At 39.3% G+C, this 20,057-nt stretch overlaps 1 protein-coding gene across 2 annotated transcripts in view; it reads right to left on the bottom strand.

Moving 5' to 3' along the window:
- Window positions 1–83: 83 nt before the first annotated feature.
- CHODL (chondrolectin) overlaps window positions 84–20,057 on the bottom strand; it is a gene marked incomplete at its 5' end in the record, with an annotated part of 30,552 nt that continues 10,578 nt past the window's right edge. Inside the window, 6 exons of one of the 2 annotated variants that reach the window (XM_082498269.1) lie at window positions 84–407; window positions 4,603–4,705; window positions 6,391–6,474; window positions 6,845–6,907; window positions 10,189–10,346; window positions 11,094–11,406. In XM_082498269.1, coding sequence (XP_082354395.1) covers window positions 323–407; window positions 4,603–4,705; window positions 6,391–6,474; window positions 6,845–6,907; window positions 10,189–10,346; window positions 11,094–11,406 — 806 coding nt within the window. In that variant the 3' untranslated portion in view covers window positions 84–322. The remainder of the gene's footprint in view (window positions 408–4,602; window positions 4,706–6,390; window positions 6,475–6,844; window positions 6,908–10,188; window positions 10,347–11,093; window positions 11,407–20,057) is intronic. The other variant, XM_082498270.1, reaches the window with a different exon arrangement.

Here is a 20,057-nt window from a genome sequence, read left to right as displayed (position 1 = left end):
GTCTTAAAACTGATACATTGTAGATATGTCCCCATAAAAACCTCAAATGCTCTGTTCATTTCATTGCTCATAACTAGCTAACTTACATCTCTTAGCAAAATAAACACATACCCTTTATTCAGCATGGCATATTTTGTTACTGAATTAATAATCAAACATTATATAAAAATGATCTGAACATTTGCCTCAAGGGGGAGCTTACAGTTCATTCTTGTAGATCCTTTGCATTTTCAAGCCATTCCAAGCCAATGTTCTTTGACGACATTATAATACAGCCTGACTGCAAAATGTTATTTTTGCTTTGTTTTCAGTCAGTAAATCATTATACCTCCATGCTACTGTCCTTCCTAGGTGTCTTTGAAATCCATAGCGTGGACTGGTTTGGACTGGTTTTTGTTCTTCCTTTACTGAAAAATAAAAACATAAACTCTTTTCAGTGCATGCGTGCCTTAGCAGGCCCGACTCAGGTTCGTGATCAGAGCTGGGGACGTCCTCCCCTACTCGAAGGCCGTCTTTGCTGCTTTCACAGCACAGGTTCCCCATCCACAAAAGGGTCGTGCCCACGCTGCGCCAAGCACAGCACCGCAGCGCTGGGTTGAGGTAAGCAACCGCTACCAAAGCTGCCCAACCACCCTGCTTAGCAGCGCTCCTCCAATGAACCAAAGTGACTTGGCCCATTTTGGGGTTTTATGGTTTGGTGTTTTTTTTTTTTTTTTTTTTCTTTTTTTTTTTTTTTCTCCAGTTCACATTCACCCACACCTGCTCGTACAGAGTGGTCTTTTCAGAGAGGGGTGCGGATGCTGTTTGAGCAGGGTGGTGGGAGGCTGCGCCCTTCCCTTGTCTTGGGGGGGAAGGCATAGGGGATGGGAGCACACACGCTCCCGAGCCCACGTGCGACGTGCTCGGGGTGCAGCCCACCCACCCCGGGGGGGCTACCGGAACCCTGCCCACACGCATCCTGGAGCTGCACCCCCGTCACCGCACTACACCAATGGGTGCCAGCGTGTACTGGTATGCCAGAAAGCCTCTTCCCTTCAGGGCTTGACCTGACTTCTAATGGAGTAATGGTGCATGAATCAGACTCCTAGCAATGAATGACTGGTAGAAAGCTTCCTTAGGCCTAGTTTTCATTCAAAACTGTCAATAGCAGTTTTTGTGTTTGGGTTTGGTTTTTTTTTTTTTAAATAAAAAAAGATAAAACTGGGTCCAAAAGTGCTGCAAGAATGTTCACTCTAATCTTTACAGGGAGACCTGAGATGCCGTGTAAGTGGATGCCAGTCTTTCCATATGGCTGGCATCTCTGCTACAGCTGCCACAACGCACCACCTTCCCTCACTTAGATGGCAGATGACAGTGCACTGCAGTCTGCTGAAAAGAAAAGGCACTGCATGAGCCACTGCAGCTGCATTTCAACCAAAATGTTTTAGTCTCTGGCCAGAATATTTCACACTGATATTTTTTTTTTTCCAATTAAGTAAAAACCAGAGAAGAAGAAGTAGCCCTACATAATTCTCTAAGTTGGAAGACCGAGAGTCAAGATCCCAACAGTCCTATGTGTTCAGTTTTACTCCTTTCCTGGTGCGTAAATGTGAGTGAGTCTGAGTTGATTTAAAATGTACTTCGTGGGAGCTGGATGGTACAGTAGTTTTCAGTCCCTCCAGACTTACCTCTGAAGACCTACAAAGTAATGCATTATGTACCTGAGCCCATTGGAGTAATTGAAAAGACTCCCATCGGTTTCAGTGGACTTTAGATCAGGCCACAATGCTATAAACGAAGCAATTGCAATGAATCAAGTAGTTTCAGCACTTCTGTATTTAAGAAATTGCCTCACTACTTCCTTCCAGATTAATACAGCAAAATCAGGTGTATTTTGTAAATGAATGATGAAATTCTTTTAATGGAGAGTCCTTGCCACACAGCAGGAACAATTTCTAAATACCTTGGATCAGAACTTTAGCTGTGTAAAATAAGCTTATCTTCAGTGAACCTACGCTGATTTTCAACAGCTATACATCTGGTTCAGGAAAAGTTTTAGTAAGAAAGGTAAGGAAGATGCAATAAATAGCTTGAGCATATCGCTGTTTTGACCATCAAATGCAATCATAGAAACTGAGAAATATACCAGGTTGGAATTTAAACTTTCTGCAAGGCATTCAGATGATAATGGAGATGGGTCTTTGAAGCAGTTTCTCCTTGCTTCCCTGGAAGAAATGAAAGGGAGAGCATCTAAGCATGAATGAGCTGATCATTTCTACTAGCTACAGGGAAGATGTTTTGCTTTGCCTTATTACTACCCTCTAAGAGCCCAACGCCAGGCAAAATTAGTCATGACCTTTCAAGCTAGGCATGTCCTGGTTGGCCATGGATTGTGGCTTTCAGAGGAAAGGTCACCATGTTGTGGAAGCCTAAAAAAGAATGAGAAGTCAGGTTCATTTGGAAAGTTGGGGATCCCTCCTTCCCCAGCAGGACAGAATCCCTTTCCTAAAGCTCTACAGTATCCAGATAATCAGTTCAAGTGGTTGCCACTTTTTCTGATTTGCTTTTTACCCAAGAACGGCACATTTGTGATGAACCAAAATGATTCGCAAGGTAGGTCATATGTGGAAATATAACCGAAAATAGATGGGGAAACATTTTTTTTAAAAAACAAAGTTCTGTTTCAGTATATAAACAAGAAAACACTTCATTTTTGGGGATACCAGAATATCCTCTTTTGACGCAAGTGATTTTTAAAGAAAATTTGTTTTGTTTTCTTCAATTAAAAGCTTTGGTGCAACCCAAAATGAACATTCTGAAAAAAAAATCTGTTTTGATTCAAATCCATTTTCTCCCTGATTTTTGTATCATTTAATCTACCATACTAGTCAGCTAGCAGAAAAAGTACAATCTTCCAAGCTGAATTTGCAATATCTGCGTCATGCAATTTTTAAGTCTTGGAAGTTCAGATTAATTTTTTCTGAATAAACTGCTATAGCATCAAAGGCCTGATCAAAGCTCACTGAAGTCATCACTACTATTCCTATTGATTTCAGTGGGCCATGAATCTCTCATTGTTTTCCCAGGAGTATTCAAGTGCTGAACCTTTTCTGAGGAGAGAAAGACCTGCTAGAAAAGGTATAAACACATATTCATACTTACCAAGAAATCCAGGTCCATTGTAATAAGGGTTCCAGACTTAGATTACCTATGTTATTGCTATTGTCATACATGATTTTTATTACTCTTTTTGCTTCGAGTTTCCAACCTTCTACAGCCCTTGGATACAACCATTCACAACAATGTATTTACTTGCCATAAGACAGGTTGGAAAGTGCACATTTTCCTTTTCTTTATAGGAAAGTGCATAACATAAAGACACAGTCTAATTTATGATGGAGACGTCATAATATCTTTTCTTTATGTTCACTTGTTCCAATGAGACACATCACTAGGGAGTGCTGCAAACATCAATGTACACCCACTCATACAGATATAAGCAAACTTGATGTTTGGAGTGTTTTCTCACTTGAAATAAGGTATTTCAGCTATTTGCAGAAATAAAAACCACAAAGAAAAAATGAAGTCTAAAACTAAGGAGGATTTTTTTTTCTCTAATTTCCTAAAACAGCGATGTCATATTCCTTACTAGTATTCCTGCTCTTAAAGAGACTTAACAGCTTGTGAGTCTGTTTATTACTCTTGCTATTTTACGAAAATAGTGTTTATACATAAAACATATTTCAATTTAAACTTTCCTGGATTACATTAACTTAAGAATGCTTCCTGAAAAAAAAGTGCAGAATGAAAGATATCCTTGAAATTTTCAGACAGATTTGTTCAGAATAAAAAAAAAAAAAAATATTCTATGTTGTCATATCTTGGTATATCGCATTTTGAGAAAGATAGAAAGTCCAAAGAATTTTAAAGCATGGACCAAAACATATCCCGTTTCAGAGACTGAAATGTTTCCTATTTGCATAGTAATACAACTGTCCGATACTACTTCTATGTACACATCTATTTACTTTATGCATCTTTTTTGACAGATACATGATACACAAAGGAGTTGCACTGGCATGTGGCTCAAAACATGTTTTTGCTTTCTGCTTTCAGTTTGTCTGCTCCAGTGGCTCATCTATTGCACGTATAAGATGTGCACTGAAACAGTATTAAACAGCTGTTGACCCTTCAGGTTTACCCTTGGAACAAACTGCACTTTTGGTCAGAAACTGAGTTGAGTCCTTGAGTTTGTTCTCTATCAGTGAGGACCGCAGCACTATTCCCCAAAGCCCAGATGCTATACTGGTGGTAATCATGATGGAAGAGGTGAAGTAAAAGTGCTTCCAGTAGCTCAGCCTATCAAATGGTCAGCGAAGATACCTTCTCCAGAAACAGATGTCCTAGTGGCAATATACTTTGAGACCTGGAACTATTTCAGTGTATTGTGGAAGAGCCTTATTATGGTCAATGTTTAGCTATAAACGACTTGGATTTTAACAGATGAAAAGATGCTTATTTACATATATGGGGACAGATGTAAGCAGTCTTTCAGTATGAATAGCTTGCCAATGGAAACATGAATTCTGCATTATAAGACCATTTTGGATTAGTATATTTTACCTTTTATGAAGCATCTGGAAACAGCAAGTCCCAAAAGCCACCAGTATCAACAGCAGTAGTGGTATAGTGGGTATTACAACATAAATTAGATTTGGAATTATACCTACAAGACAAAAAGTTCTCATTAACATCTCCCATGTTGAAATACTCAACCAGATGAGTAAAAATCTGGAGTAATATAACAGAAACATATTAACTTACACAAAATAACATTTATACATTCGTTCTATAGGAAGAGCTCCAAAAAGATAACTCAGCAATATCAATAAAATGGTACTTCTCCAGCAATGTTCAAAACAGACTTAAATTCTGACGTTTTCTCTGTGCATCAATGAGAGATTTCAAATTTTGTTATTGAAAATTCAAATATTTAAAGAAAGTACATTTCACAGCCTATTATTTTTACAGTCCATATAACCTATCTACTCAGTTACGCTTGCATGTTGGATTCCCACCCATGCGGGACCACAAGAGGAACAAACCCTGCTCTTGTCTCCTCATTCCCCTTAAAAGACAAAGGTACACTGTCCTTGACTAATGAGGAGAGAGCTAAAGGCGCTCCCCTGCAGGTCTCTGGGCAAAAGGAGTGGGAAATGGTAGAAGCTGAGACTCTGTTATCTGCCTAGAACAGAGGATGGGGTCTACAATTTCCAGAAAGGGTCTGCCTGTTTTTCAGTAACTACACACCCATGTTTTATAACAGTATATGTTTAACGTAAAAATTGTGGAGACTTTCTTACCCGCTGTCCTCTTTTGAACATATTTTCACTAGCAAGAATAAATGAATACATAGGTTGGGTTTGTTTATGAGTTCTAGATACAGAGTCTTGCATGGTTTGTATAAACAGTCTTACTGATTTCAAAATACAGTACATTGGTATATCCATTCCTCCGAAGTTACAAACAATGGGAACACCAGTTAGGAAAATGGCTCAAGCCGTCAACAAGCATTGAAAGGGAGCACCGGCTTCCCACAATCCCATGCTGTAATCCTGTAAGAACCTGAGATATTCCTCAGAGACGTTCGATTCCTTGTATTAAGGCCACGCTACAACTCTTCATGAGCTACAGGACTCCGTTCAGGACATAAACTGCAAAATGAAGTAGCTAGGAGCATTACAGCAAGCTCTTAGGCAGTGGGTATCCATTTTCAAAATATCAAGAGCCATCTCTGCTAGAAATCTCAGCAAAGCCCTTAACTCCCTTCGGCATGTGGTTTTCCTTAAAACACAGGGTACTATGGGTACACTGCTTATTCTGCAGATAACTGAAAACTTTACGCCCTGTCTGTTAGAAAAGATTCATTTGTGCCCTTTTTGTGAGCCCTGGATATCAGATACAAAAGATAATGTATGCACCATATGTTTGTTACACAGGTTGGGGAAGAGGTGGGGAGGAGATGGAGAAAGGCAAGGCATTGGTTACCACAGCCTAGAAGGTGACGCTCTCTGGTCACCCATGTTCAGCTGGGTGAACAGGGGTGAAATCTTGCATCTTGACAGAGACTCACCAAGGTCAGAGACAACGGTGCACGTTTCAAGGACTGATCCACATCTACAGTTTAGCAAAGTTTGGGTAGACATGGAAATAATTTGTTTCCACAGTTACAAAGAGGACTGACTAAAAACCTCTTGAAATGTTATTGAAAAGCATACTTTTTTTAGGGCACTTCCTGGGGAAAGAGGCTGCTTCCTCCCGTTTACAATAATGGAAACTATTAAAGATTAATTTAACTGAGTCCACTGTTAATATTTTTACCAGAACACTACATTCATATGAATACGTTACCTGTTTCAGTAGCAATAACATGATACTGATCTTCTGGTTTGCTTGTGTCATAAGGATTTCCTGCTGGCACAGTTGGAAAAATACCTGGAAAGGATATCAGACATTTTAGGAAAACAGTGAGTACAAAATATGGCTCTTAGGCTGTTAAATAAACTAATAGCAATTATATCTTAATTTATATTGGATAAAAGAACATTTTCAGGATTGATTAAATGGCTGGACATAAACATGTAAACAGGGTTTTATAGCAAAATTGGAATTACATCTGGAACAAGAATTATGAGCAGTGCTATTCTGAACAATAGCTATACATTTGTAGCTATTGCTCTCTAAAGGATTCATTTTTCATATGTTCCAGTTATAAACTTTGTCTGTTGAACTTGAGTAATTTTGGAGGTTCTTGTAAGCTATTTATATATTTACTATTTCAACTCAATGTTTCAAAGTTTCTTACCATGATCTGGCTCCGCTCTGTCTCCTAATTCTTTTTCTAAGACATTATCTGTTAAATCAATATTTGAAATCAATTTTTGAAGAATGGAAAATGTATGTAATAAAACAGATGTTTTCATTATTTTGCATGCAGTCACAGAAATAGAGACGTACTCCAAAACAATAATTGCTTAATTCTTCAGCATTTAATCTTCTTACCAAAGACTATTTGCAAACTCGCATCGAATCACTTCTAGTTCATAATTTTTCACTCCTTAGAAAAAAGCTATAGTTTATTCTAGTTCCAGTTCTCAGTGGCCTGGCTAAATCACTGAATCCCTTAATTTCTTGTGCTGAATAAAACTCCTAATACATTCACAGATTTATTTGTGCACGCAATCCTAAAACAGTATGGGAGGAAGTGTTCTTGATTGATCTTATTCACATTTTCAAAAATACGCTTACAGCATGTTGGCTACGAAGCAAAACAAAGCAGCACAAGTTTTTGAGGTTAGATGTCAGCTTCATGTAGTCTGGTTTTCTAACAGGCAGCCCTAAAACACAAATCATGGGAAGTGGGTTCTAATACATCACATGTAGAAGCAAAATTACCAAAAAAGGAATGATAGTATCATATTTTTTTGAAATGCATCAGAAACTGGAGAACCACCTCATGGCTTTGAGCTGTATTGCAGAGGCTTGCAAGTTTACTTAGGGCTACTGTTACAACAAAAAGTTTACAAAGATTACAGAACTAATTAATTACCTCATATTGGGCACAGGAGTGAAATCTGCATGATTGCTTGAATGCCATTCCTTTATCATAAGACCATATTAACATAATAGTGCTATGAGCCTGCAGTTACAAGTGTCCTGATAAACACAAAATTCTGAGAGAAATCAAAGGAGCGATAAAGCCTACTAGAACAAAGGCAGCTGTTTCATCTACTCTGGTAAAAACGTTTGGCCATATATAAAGAAAGATATCGAAATAGCACAAAGAGAGTTGCTGGCCCTAGACAGAAGAAAAGGAGATGAGTTTTTAATTTGATTGCGTAATCAAACCTACAGGAGCTGGATAGGAACTAAATGAGGTTGCAATTACCAACCTATAATTAAATTTCAGATTGCTGAATGATCAATATGATCTAAAGCCAGATTGAACACTGCAACAGTAAATGCTGTCAAGGGAGGTGCTATACAAAGGGCTTAGAAAAAATGAAAGTGACTACCAGAAATGTAGCTGCTGCTTGAGTAAGACTGCCTAATAAGCACTGCCCTGAAGTTGCTGCTGACACAGTTAGATGCAACTTCATCATGGTAACCTACAACCTCTGCGTTTTGGCCTTTGACTGGCATCATAGACCATATACTCAAAAGAGACAGGACAGTTGTGAAAAACAATATACTCAGATAGCAAAGTGAAATTCAGTATGCATGTGGCACTTTAATACTCCTGGTAAAATGGATGTATTTTGTATTGCAAATGGCTGACATTGAAGCTATTACAGTGATTTTGGTGGGAAAAAAAAAAAAAAGGTCATTCGTAAGTCTCACTAGGTTTTAGATAGCAAATGTAATTTTCTTACACTATGGTACTTTCTTCAGGCAGTGAAAGAAATGTCATATAACTATTTTTAAACATTTACGCATCTACTCCTCTTCTGCATGTGGTAGAAAAATACATTTCTGGAGAATAGTCTGTTTTGGTAAAGAGCACAATTCCAACAGCTTCAAAAGACAATAGCTACAATTCAGCAGTACCGTATTTATCTGCATAACAATGTCAGTCCTAATAACAATCTACCTATGTATTGTTTGCCTTATTGTATGCCTCATTATACACTAGTAATCTATTTCAACATAGTGAAAAAAATATAAATTCATTTTCATTGTTACTGCTGTCACTGGCATTTTTTCAGATGGTGAAAGCAACAGGAAAAAGAAGTCTTTAACACGTCACAATTAGAATGGTAAGTAGTTCACTATTACAGAATAATTATTTCACTTAAATTTGTTTGGGTTTTGAAGATATGAAATATACTTGAAACTGAGCCCTTTTAATCAAACCTGCATTTTCTGACATTAAAAATGTTGCTATTTTAACAACTTAAGACATTTTTATTGTGTTGTCTTATTTCCAAGTAATTGTGATCAGTTGTAAAAGTGGTAAAATTGTATACATCACAGTTCCTTGAATGGCTTGTGTGACCAAGATGACAACTGATCACCGTAAGACAGTGATAGTCACTAATAATTTTAGGAGGAACAGATTTGGGGGTAGGGTGAAATGTGTGGGTATATCAAGCCCTCCAAGTATTTAATATTTGCTTGCACTATTAATTGCCATTAATATCCCCATTAAGGTATTAGATAGTGAGAAAGCTATCTATCCACCAAAAGTGAAGGAAGAAAAAAGCCTGGATCTCTAGAGACGGACAGATCTCTACAAAGAGTGTGATTATTGCTAGATGATGAGCATAGAGAAAGCAGGTAGGAAACTGCAGAATTGGGTAGATCAAATAGCTGCTAAGGGTAGGATTTCATATGCGTTCCGACTTTCAGCTTAGTTTTTGACAAGCAGACACACCATAAACTATTTAAAATTATTTGCATGATCCTGCTGAAAAACACGTTTTCGTTTACTGTAAGCACCACCAAAAGTAGAAGCTGTTACAGGCTCAGCTTGAAAATTTACTTTTCGTGTACTTTTTCTATTACCACAGAGTTCTAGTTTATAGTTCATGTTTCCTCTACTGACATATACAGAACCTATGTCATGTCTGGATGTCCAGCCAAATTGCCTAAGATCTGGCTTTTCCTGCCACCACCTGAACTAGTGTGCATCTGCTTTTCCTATCCATAAATCTACATGTATGAATGCAGAGTTTTCTTCCTGCTTCTGCACTTCTTTCCTTAAACCAAAACTTTAGAGACAGCCATCACATGTAAGTTGGTATAAAATGTCAAAGGTCTGCAACTACAAGGACAGCGTAATGTTTTTTACAGGAGGACTGAGAGATATCTTGGTCACCCTTCTTGACAGCGAGGAAGAGAAGTAGAAAATGGCCACTTAAAACACTTTTTGAACAATAAAATAACTAGTGAATGAGTTAAAGTAAACCTAGGAATGCATGATAGTAAAGCTAGCCTTGAAAACATTCTTACTGGATACAGATATCTTTCCTTAGACTATCACCAGATTTGATATATTACATCCCTGTTAATGCCAGCTCAGCTACTCAGACACTGAAGGAATCAGTATCACAGGCCACAAGACATTTGCAGATTCCTTCACAAAACAAGAGGCAGTTGTTTTTCTAAGAAAGCATCCCACCTGTAAAATATAACTTTATTTTCACCTACCTGGGCCATACTTGCAGATAAAATTGTGCTTCATGTTGCATCGATCATCATTCCACTGATAAAGGTATGGCCCTCCCAGACCAGGGTTTGCAGTTGGCTGATGATACATCACAACACAGGCTTCACTTCCACAGGAAGGCTCATCTGTATACCAATTTCTAGGGGTACACAAAGAAAAACTTTCAAATTTTGAAGGTAAGGTTCATCAGGATGACAAGGAAAGGAGTTTACATCAATGCAAACATGTCAACTCAAATGGCCCCATCCTCTTCAAAGATAAGCTGCGTTTCCCACAACTCCTCCATGAAAGGAGTTTAGGGCCTGGGCTCCACATCTCTTGATCATAAGAAAATCTGACCTGTCGAAGCACTTCTGCAGAAATAAGACTACTGCTCTGTTACCTGTTTTCCATCTTATCTGACTCTTACGTGTCCCTTTGTCCTGAGTCCTGTGAGCTGCTGCTACTCTGGCCTTTTGCTTAATCAGGAAATTAAAGGCTTTTCAAAAGACAGGGTAGAAACAGAACAGTTTATGCTAAGTAACATGCATTAATTTACTTGCTGGCTGGGTCCCCGATTCAAGGTGGCCAGAGCCTTGAAGAGTTTGTCTGCCTGCTCTCAGACCACATCTTAAAAGCTCTATGTGGGGCATAAAAACTTCCCAAAGCCATACAGAGGCAAACATGAGATGGAAGCAAAGAAAATTGTAGGCTGAAGCCACACTATGCCATCCTTTTACAGCTTCAAATTCAAAACCCTGGTTGCCAGCTCCCCTTTATCTGGAGAAGTTACTAACTTCTATGGGGCAGCAAGTCTTCAAGCTTCTATATAGAAGACTTGACTTGCCAGGCATTTCACTCTTCATTTCTTTCCATGAAACCTCAATAAGCAGTTTTACAGACTTACCTGAATGGTGAAATACTTCCATCTGCCCACTTGTAGAGGTTGGGGCAAGGACTTGAGGTGGCGAGTTCATTGCCACTTCTCCACAACCCAATCCAGAAATCACCATCGGAAATCCCAGAGCCCGACTTTGTGAGGTTCTGCAACATGTTTTCTATTAGTTGCTGCTCAGCTTCACTCTCCAAGCTCAGTAAAGCCCCACCATCGATTTCACAAGCTTGGCGGGCTTCCTCAAAGCCCACACGTCTAGACAAGTCCTGGAAATAAGCTAACTTGTAACAAGAACGCTTGAGGTCACCATAGCACACCTTTTGACCTGAAAAATATAAATATGAGAGAATTTAAAGTATACTAATGAATATCACAACTGGGGAAAAAAATAGCACAGCATCAATACAGTGATGGAGGAGAGTAGGTTTTTTTTCTTGTGTCCTACTCTGAAAAGGCTCACGGTGATACAGCGATGCTGCTGAAAACCTTAGCTTTAATTTAAATTGCAGATATCATACCGTTCATAGGAATCTATGGCTCTCCTCCCAAGGTCTGTGAAACTCTCCAAGACACTGAAGACTCTCATTAACCTCTAGAAAAATATTCTCTACTTTAATGACTGTACCATCAGGCCCCTCTGTTAAAGCCAGGATCTGTTTGGAGGGTATTTTCTTAACTAATTCATACTAACGGACCAACTCCTCTTCTATTTAATAATCAAAGCTATCTGATCAGAAAAAAAAAAAAGTTTAAAATCCTCAATTTCAATGGCTGGAAGAAGCTAGCATTTTCTTGATCCTGCTATATAACCTTGAGAGGATGTATTCACAAGGACCTCACAGCTACTCTTTGCTATAATGTGTCTAAATAAGACCTGTAAAGGGTGTGTGGAAGAGGAGTGTCCACTCCTTTAAGGATATCTGGCCAGTGACTTTTCCAGTGCAAAAATTAATAATGAGAAAAGGAAGAAGCCATAAACAAAAAATACACAGAAACCTGACAGGAAAATACAATGGAGAAAAAAAAAAAAAAAAAGAAAAAACACAAGAAAAATAAATCACCTGGTCAGACACATTAATTGGTGGGCTACCAAGAAACTGCAGGCAAACAGAACTTTGCAACCTCTCTAAGGATGCAAACCGGGGGTCCAGGACATTGGGGGTTGGTGGGACAATGCAATCTGATGAGGGACCATGCAGGGTTAAAGAATGAGGAGGAACAACAGGGAATGGACAGAAAGGGGTCTAAAAGGGGCTGGTCACATGTAAAATGGGGTTGGGAGTGGGGGGTTGTCTGGACACATGTGTCCCTAGTGACCTTCTATCTCTACCAGCCAACACGGAGGAGGGAACTTGCCTGCCTATGTTTATGTTTCATGTGGGTCCTGCACGTGGGTGCTGTTGAAGGCAGTGCCTTGACTGTGGAAATCTGTGTGGTGGCCACATCAGTGTCCCGTCTGTGCGGGGCTGGGATACTTGCTCAGCTTTGCTGCTGGTTGTACCAGCAAAGGTGAAAGCAGCAGCCACATCCCTCAGCTCGGAGGCTGAGGGTACCAGAATGGGCACCAGCAGCCAGGCAGAAGGGAGTGCTGGGACTGGAGATGATGGAGGAAGCACCCACACTCTTAACAACCCTTAACACAGCTAACAGAAACCCCAGATATTATCAGATATCACAATACTATCCAGATAGCCCACAGAAGCCCTGTGATGCTTTCAGAAAGCACTATACCTACTGCATCCACACCATTTTTTCCTTGCCTTTCACAGTTATTTCTGTGGAAAGAATCAAAAGCTAAATGACAAAACAACGGTTTTTTCCTTCCAGTTCTTTGGCTGAGGAAGACACATGCCTTTTTCCTAAATGGAAAAATAATTATTCCCTTCAGCTAGTGAGATTCTCTAAAGTTTATTCGGCATATAGAAGATGAACAAACTCACTTATCAGTTGCAACTGAATGCCAGTATGTTATCTGTGGACAGGAGACGGGTTCTAAATATACGTTTATACAAGGTAATAGGCTAAGCGTCTCTTAAAAGATCAAGTTTTTTCAGTGTGGAGCTTTATCATTGCAGAAAAATTGAGAGTTCAAGTTGCTAAGTAAGAATTACTGAAGCATATCAAAGTAGTAAGAACTACCAGGTGTTATCTAGATTGTTTAGAAATCAACAAATTTTATAATTTTACTGGAAAATTTTGCAAGGAAATTGTTTTATTGTACCATGTTAGTATTGCATTTGAAAATCTTGTATTTACTCACACTCTTAAGCAAACCCAGATACCTGACCCTCATGTAAATAACCTTTGGCTTTACCTTTGGACAGATTTTATCCTGTTTTACCTTAAAAAAAAAAAAAAAAAAACCACACAAAAAAACAAACCGCACAACTAGTCACTGGGAAACAGCAACATCATCCTACAACTTAAGCTGTACTTAAGTTTTTTAAGCCAGTGTTTTTCTATACACAAAGAACAACTATAGAAATGAACAAAGAAACCTAAAAGATACAATAAAGTTCACTCTTCTTGCCCTAGTGTTCCTTCATTTTCATATTTGATGACAGAGTATAACACTTTCTGTAGCAGATTGCATACAGCACAAAAGCAGGCTGAAGCCTTCTCTGTATCTGCACAGAGCATAGTTTCCAGAATTCCAAGAGCAGCAGACTGTATCAAAGTTGCACAAATACAGGAACATAAAAGCAGGATCTTCTCATGCCTTTTAGATAAACCTGAAAGTAACTCTTTTTTTGGGGAGCTCTGCACAATAAAAAGGTATCAAAATTATGGGGAAGTAGGAATAACCTATGCTTAGTTTTCTAGTGTTTCCTATGATTCTTGTAATCTTTCTCAAAAAAATATCTCTGAAACCTTTCCTTTATGACACCCTATTAAAGTTCATCTGGGAGAAGGACTGTCAGCAAGAGAAGCATCTTTGTGGTCTCATTCTTATTTAGGCTTGGCAAACAGACTTCTGAAAAGCCACTTGTTTATCAGTAATTAATCTGCCACAATAATACAGGAATAAGAATAACCTAATGTAAGGACAAGCTTGGGCCACAGGTATCTGTGGAAAAAGCGAGGCTCTGAGATCCATATGAGAACGCCTGTTTGGATTTTCTCTGCTAATGTCCTGACAACTCTGTCCTAGTTCTTTTCCTGTCATTTGCCTTTATTTATACAGGTTACGAGCCTTGCTATCAATGAATGTAGTAAGACCCATAGTCCTAGCTGGGAAGTGGTGCTGAAGTATCACAGGGCAGACCTTTTGCTACAGATGTATATGAAATAATGGATTTCTTCATGTGACTTCTTTGAACAAAAATTAAAAAATATCCCCCTATTATCAAAGTAACAAAGTGATAACTCTAAATGGTCAAAAGTGGGAAGTGCAAGAATGAAACCTGCATGTGAAATCACAGCTCATTCCCTTCATCAGTAATGCCGCAATTCAAATTTTGCTAACGTGATCACCACCTTATTATTTTCTCCAGGAGCTCCATCTCAGTGACAGGACAGAGTTCACAGCGAAGGAGGAGCTGTTCAACATTTTAATCCTCACCACTGAGTGAGTGACTATGGCTTATTGCCAGAGTACACATATGTACATAACAGTGCAAACATCCAAAGGCTAGCCCTGAATTATGTAGGACAGTAATCATTTGCAGGCAAAAGGGACCACACCTCTCCCTGTAACTAAAGATTGGATTCATAGAATCACAGAATGGTTTAGGTTGGAAGGGACCTTGAAGATCATCTAGTTCCAACCCCCCTGCCACAGACAGGGACACCTCCCACCAGACCAGGTTGCTCAAAGCCCCATCCATCCTGGCCTTGAACACTTCCAGGGATTCAAAGCACTAATTCAAGATGTATATGCAGATTTATGGAGAGTCCTTTGTCCATTGTCTTGTTCTTTTTATTTCCCAGCCAATTTTCAGAAAGAAACTCTTATGATTCCTTTCAATCTGCGTACATACTCCTCCTTGACACCAAGTAGTAAGTTATGAGCAAATTCAGGTATCAAAATACCCTGTCATGATTTCAGTCATGCAGGAACATTCAACCCACCGAGATGACTGGGCTGGCCACTACTGGTCTCAATTCCTGTGCTGTGCCTCTCTTTCATGGGAAAACAGCTAGCTTTCCATCCATAACACACACACCTGTTCCCCTTCCCTGTGTGTTTCTCGGGTGACTCCTCACTCTGTTCTCATGCACAGTCTCTGCTTTTCTGTGACTGTCCCAAAACCTCAATCAAATGGCCTCTCCAACAGGACAAATGGGTCCTTGCTGGCTAACTGCCAAGCTTCTTCAGGGTACTTATCTTCCAGCTAGCTGTTGCACAGAGACTCACCTTGCCAAACAGCACATGCTGTTTCTGAGCTGCTACAGGACTCATGTCCAGAAGCCGTAAGTTTTGCTGTATACTGGTCCAATACAGAGGTCACATCAGTGTCGGGGCTCAGCTCCATCACCCACACCAAGCTGAGGAAACCAGGTGGGACTATACAGAGCAGGGAGGAGAAGTGGAGGCACTTGCGGTGCACAACGGCAGCAGAGCTGCTCGATCGGTGCCACTGCAGCCCCTAATACGTGCCTGTTTTGTGGAACCCAGTAACAGCTTGTCTGTTGTGGGCTCGGAGCAGGAAGCCTCCTCGGAGCTATCCCAAATACAGATGTGAAGGCCTAATCTGTACCCAAGGGTTTATCTGAAAGCGTTAGTGAATTAGTATCTGGAAACTTCATGTGAAGACTTTTTTTTCTTCCCTTAAACTGACCTGAATAATTTTTGAGGATACCGTTGTTATTGCAGATATTTGTGCAAGGTTAAAAAACTCTAAAATCAAGTATTATAAAGTGAAAGAATTGAATAAGTGAAGATTTGTGCACAATCCAACTCCTAAACTACTTCTTTCATTTGTTGCTCTCTACACCTGTGGCAAAAGAAATAATTACCTCCTAAGAGGCTGATCATTTGTACAAGAATATACAACAGAGAAAACAGCAAGAAACCCAGAAATATTTGGCTTTAGGAACCATCGGGTGTGAATGAAGTACGTGCTGCAGAGTAGTAAGCTTTCCAGAAGAAGCTGTGAATGTTTTTTTGTTCTGGTTAATTTAGTCCCTGTGTTTAGGTAATGACCTACTCTGAATCTTTTCTTTCTTCCTTTGAAGGGGACTTTTATCTGCTGTAGCGGAGCGAGTTCAATGTGTTAATGGAAATCTGCAGTTGTGCCTTAATAGCTGGCAAATCAGCTGACATTTTAGTGCTCTTCTCCGAGCACCCTGAGATGTCACGTTTTCAAGCTTCATTTTTAACAGCTTTCACTCACTACTAATTCCTGAACTACAAAGAAGAAATAATTCACCAGTGAAAAATGACAGAATGGGCCGCATTGTATAGAAACAAGGTAAGTATGGAAATACTAAATATGGGCAATTTTACCTTATTCTAACATCTTTGCAGCAGACAAGACTCCACTGTTAATTCTAAAGCAACATTTGCTATTTCAACTGTATAAATGGAATTCCAATTTTTCTGTCACAACTGACTAGAAACTAAATTTGTAAGCAAGTCTATAGGAACGCGTCAAGCTAACATACTATGCAATGTGAATAAATATAGGCAAGTTAGGCTTTTACAACCTTTCCACAAAAATCTACCCTGTGCTGCTTGAGAGATGAAAGAAAACTTGAAGGAAAGCATTGGTTCATCACGGAGTATCCAGAAAGGAAAAAAAGAAAAGCATGTTATTATATTTAGTCCTCTCTTCAGCATGAGACCAAAGATCTAACTAATTAATTTAGTAAGATTAAGAACTCATTTTTACTGTTTTCCCTTACAGTTGCTCAGACAACTTGAAGTTTCATCCAACCCTATCGACCATCTGAAGATGTGAAGGTGGATTGCTTATACAATCCATGAATGAAGGGTATCAGCTCCTTAATCCTTGACCCACCTTTCTTCACCCAAGCAGAACAACTCAGACCCTGGTCAGAAGCAGGCAGAGCAACAGACAAAACGTGCACTTGGCTTGGTGTCACCTTACCTTTGCATCGACAATTGCTTTCTTGCCTACTGAGGGAGAGTGGTGTGTTGAAGCAACACCTGACAGACACTGTTCTCTTTTTGCCCAGTTGCAAAACTGCAAATTTAGGTCTCCCCTGTTTCCTTAATGGAAAAGTCTCCAGGCTTGTTCTACATCTCCTGCATACACCAGCCATACAACATAGCTCTGCCCTGTTCCCTCTGTTGTAGCAGCTCTAGTTGCCTACTGCAGAGAAACTGAACTGGCTGAAATCCGCTTGCACTCACTTTGCCTCACCGTCCCATTAGCTGAAGAAAGAACGTGTACCGTACTTGTTCTGAGAAGCACTACTGACCATTTTCATCCATATGTATCAGTTTTCATCCTTGGGTGTCACCCAGCAGCTCCGTAGTAGAATGTTTTGATATCACCATTAAAGCAAAGATAGCTTTTAGTTGAAACATTTGATACTTAGTTAAAACATTTCTGCAGGTAATTCTGCAGGGGAAAAAAAAAAAAAATCTCCTGCAAGAAAAGGAGAAACAAGCAAATTCTCAGCTGGTATTTCAATCAATTAGGTCTCCATTTTGTGTTAATAATGATGCTTCATTAAACAGAAATAGGTTCCTTTAGGTCTGTCATGACAGAAGTTACAGCAAAATGACATTTAGAAGCAAAATTACTGATGAAGTACCCAGCTCAAAGACTCATCTCCCTAAGAGCACCAGGCTCCATCCTAAATACACCCCCATGGACCATGAGGGGCACAAAGGTTATCCTGAGTAACAAACATGACTCTGCTGGAGGTTCTGGAGGTGTCAGGTAGAACATAAGATCCCTGCTGGCAAATCCCATCCATCTTCCTCCTGAACCTCATAAACTAATGTACAGTCTGTGGTCCACTACCATTAGCATCCAGCTAGATTAGTGGGGAACAGTAGCTGCACGTGCATAGCATATGTGAGGAGAGAACAAAAGAATGCACAAAGCCTGCTGTCGAAAAGTCCATTATGTTTTCATACTGTGACTTTTTTCTTCCCAAGGTAATGGATTCAGCAGAAAACACAGATGAGCATTTGCTGCAAAGGAATGTGGAACATTTAACACTAACCAGAGTTCAAAAGGTCAGCATGATGCTGATGGAAGCCTCTGAAAATAAAGATAAGGTGTCACGGTGAAAGTGACCATGAAATAATAGCAAGACAAAAATCTATGTAAATTAACCAAAGTATACTACTGGCTAGATAATATTTCTCTGCTTGTGTTACGAAGACTAGTCTTGGTCTTGAGCTTGTGGGAGCACATTGACCTCAGAGGCTGTGTAACCTGCATGCAGGACACTGGGCACAATGTGTTTTCACCTGTCCCTGTGTCACAGGGTGCTTCACGCCAAGTCCCAGTAATGCACTTCAGAATGTGGCCAATAAGAGGCTAAAAGGTATTAAATTTTACTAATCACATTTTGATTCAAAGCTGATGCATCTTGTCAACTGAACTCTGTATCATCGAGTCAGATTTTGAGTGGGTTCAGCTGCTGGTCATGTTTTGATATATTATGTTACTGCTGGTGGTGTTTTACTGTATCATATTTGCATCCATCTACTGAATTTAATTTGGGTTTTTGATGATTCATATTACTTTAAAAAAATACTGCTGTGATAAGACTTCATAATTATGTTCTGTCTTCATTTACGATAAAAGCAAATTGCCATCTTCTCTCCCAAAGTTTGTAACACTGAAGACACATCGTTCTCTAGTTGAGTCAGTATTCACATCACAGATGTTCCTCAGCTCACACTGCTGAGAGGCTTAAGGAATTCTGTGCGGTAACAAATTTGTCATTCAAGTACAAACTGCTATACAGATCATATGCCAGCCTGTATCTATGTTAGTATCTTCATAACTAACTCTTCTATAGCTTAATAGGTACTTTTTTCCTCCCGCCCTCCTAATAACAAACTCTGCAGAAAGGAGATACGCTTATTATTGATTTATACTTTTTCTGGATTAGGGGTTATGCCTAATTGTCATAATACAGTTTCTCTAAAGTGATTTTTCTTTTATGAAAAGCTTTCAAATGTTCCAAGTCCCTTTTGAGGGCTTATATAAAATAACTGAGAGCCACTTTTGCCTATTAAGTAACTGTACTTCAGGTAGGTATGTCTACAGGCAGACAGTTTGTATACATCATATCATATTGTCATTAGCACATAGACAACATCTAAGGCGGCTTAAGAGGCTGGCCCCAACCTCTCTTAAGCAAAACTCATCTATTAGCCAGACTTCCTACAATATCTGTCATAATGGAGTCCCTTTCTTGCTAAATTCTTAGGCATTAGCAAGTAAAAATTATAGATTTATAGATAACATAAAATTATAGATAAAAGGCAAATTCTTTCTATTCTCTCTCAAACATGGGCCAGATAATCTATCTTTAGCCATTAACCTTCCCATATCTTGCAAATTAGCAAAGATGATGATAGAGGTCTTCAGGCACCAGCCAAACAGTCATCTCTAGGACTAACGCAGCTCTCGCAGAGAGAGAAAACAGGGGATGGAGGAAGCTGTAAGTAAAAAGAAAGTACTGTATTATACCATTCATATAGAGATATATTACAGTTATGCAGAATATGAAGCTACACAAGAAATATTTGTCCCTGTCCAGCCCCTGTTTTCCTGATTTTCTCTCTTGCCATGGGAAGTGATTTTTCAGCTCATTTATTGCTGAAATTGAGTTTTCACTTGTATGTCAGCCTTTACCAGTTAAGCTACTGTGTTTCTGAGTGCTTTTGGGGACAATGAGTTGACCTGGTTCTTTCTGAAAACCAACTGTTCTTAACAGACCCATAATAGCTACACTTTTACAAAACCGAGCAATCAGAAAAGAGACAGTTCTATTTGTAAAGAAGCATTGGGCAGTGCTGATTTTAATATTAAAGAATAT

The sequence above is a fragment of the Vanellus vanellus genome, assembly GCF_965231255.1.
Source record: "Vanellus vanellus genome assembly, chromosome: 1".
In the NCBI taxonomy this organism is placed as follows: domain Eukaryota; kingdom Metazoa; phylum Chordata; class Aves; order Charadriiformes; family Charadriidae; genus Vanellus; species Vanellus vanellus.
This window is presented reverse-complemented; position numbering and strand designations above follow the sequence as displayed.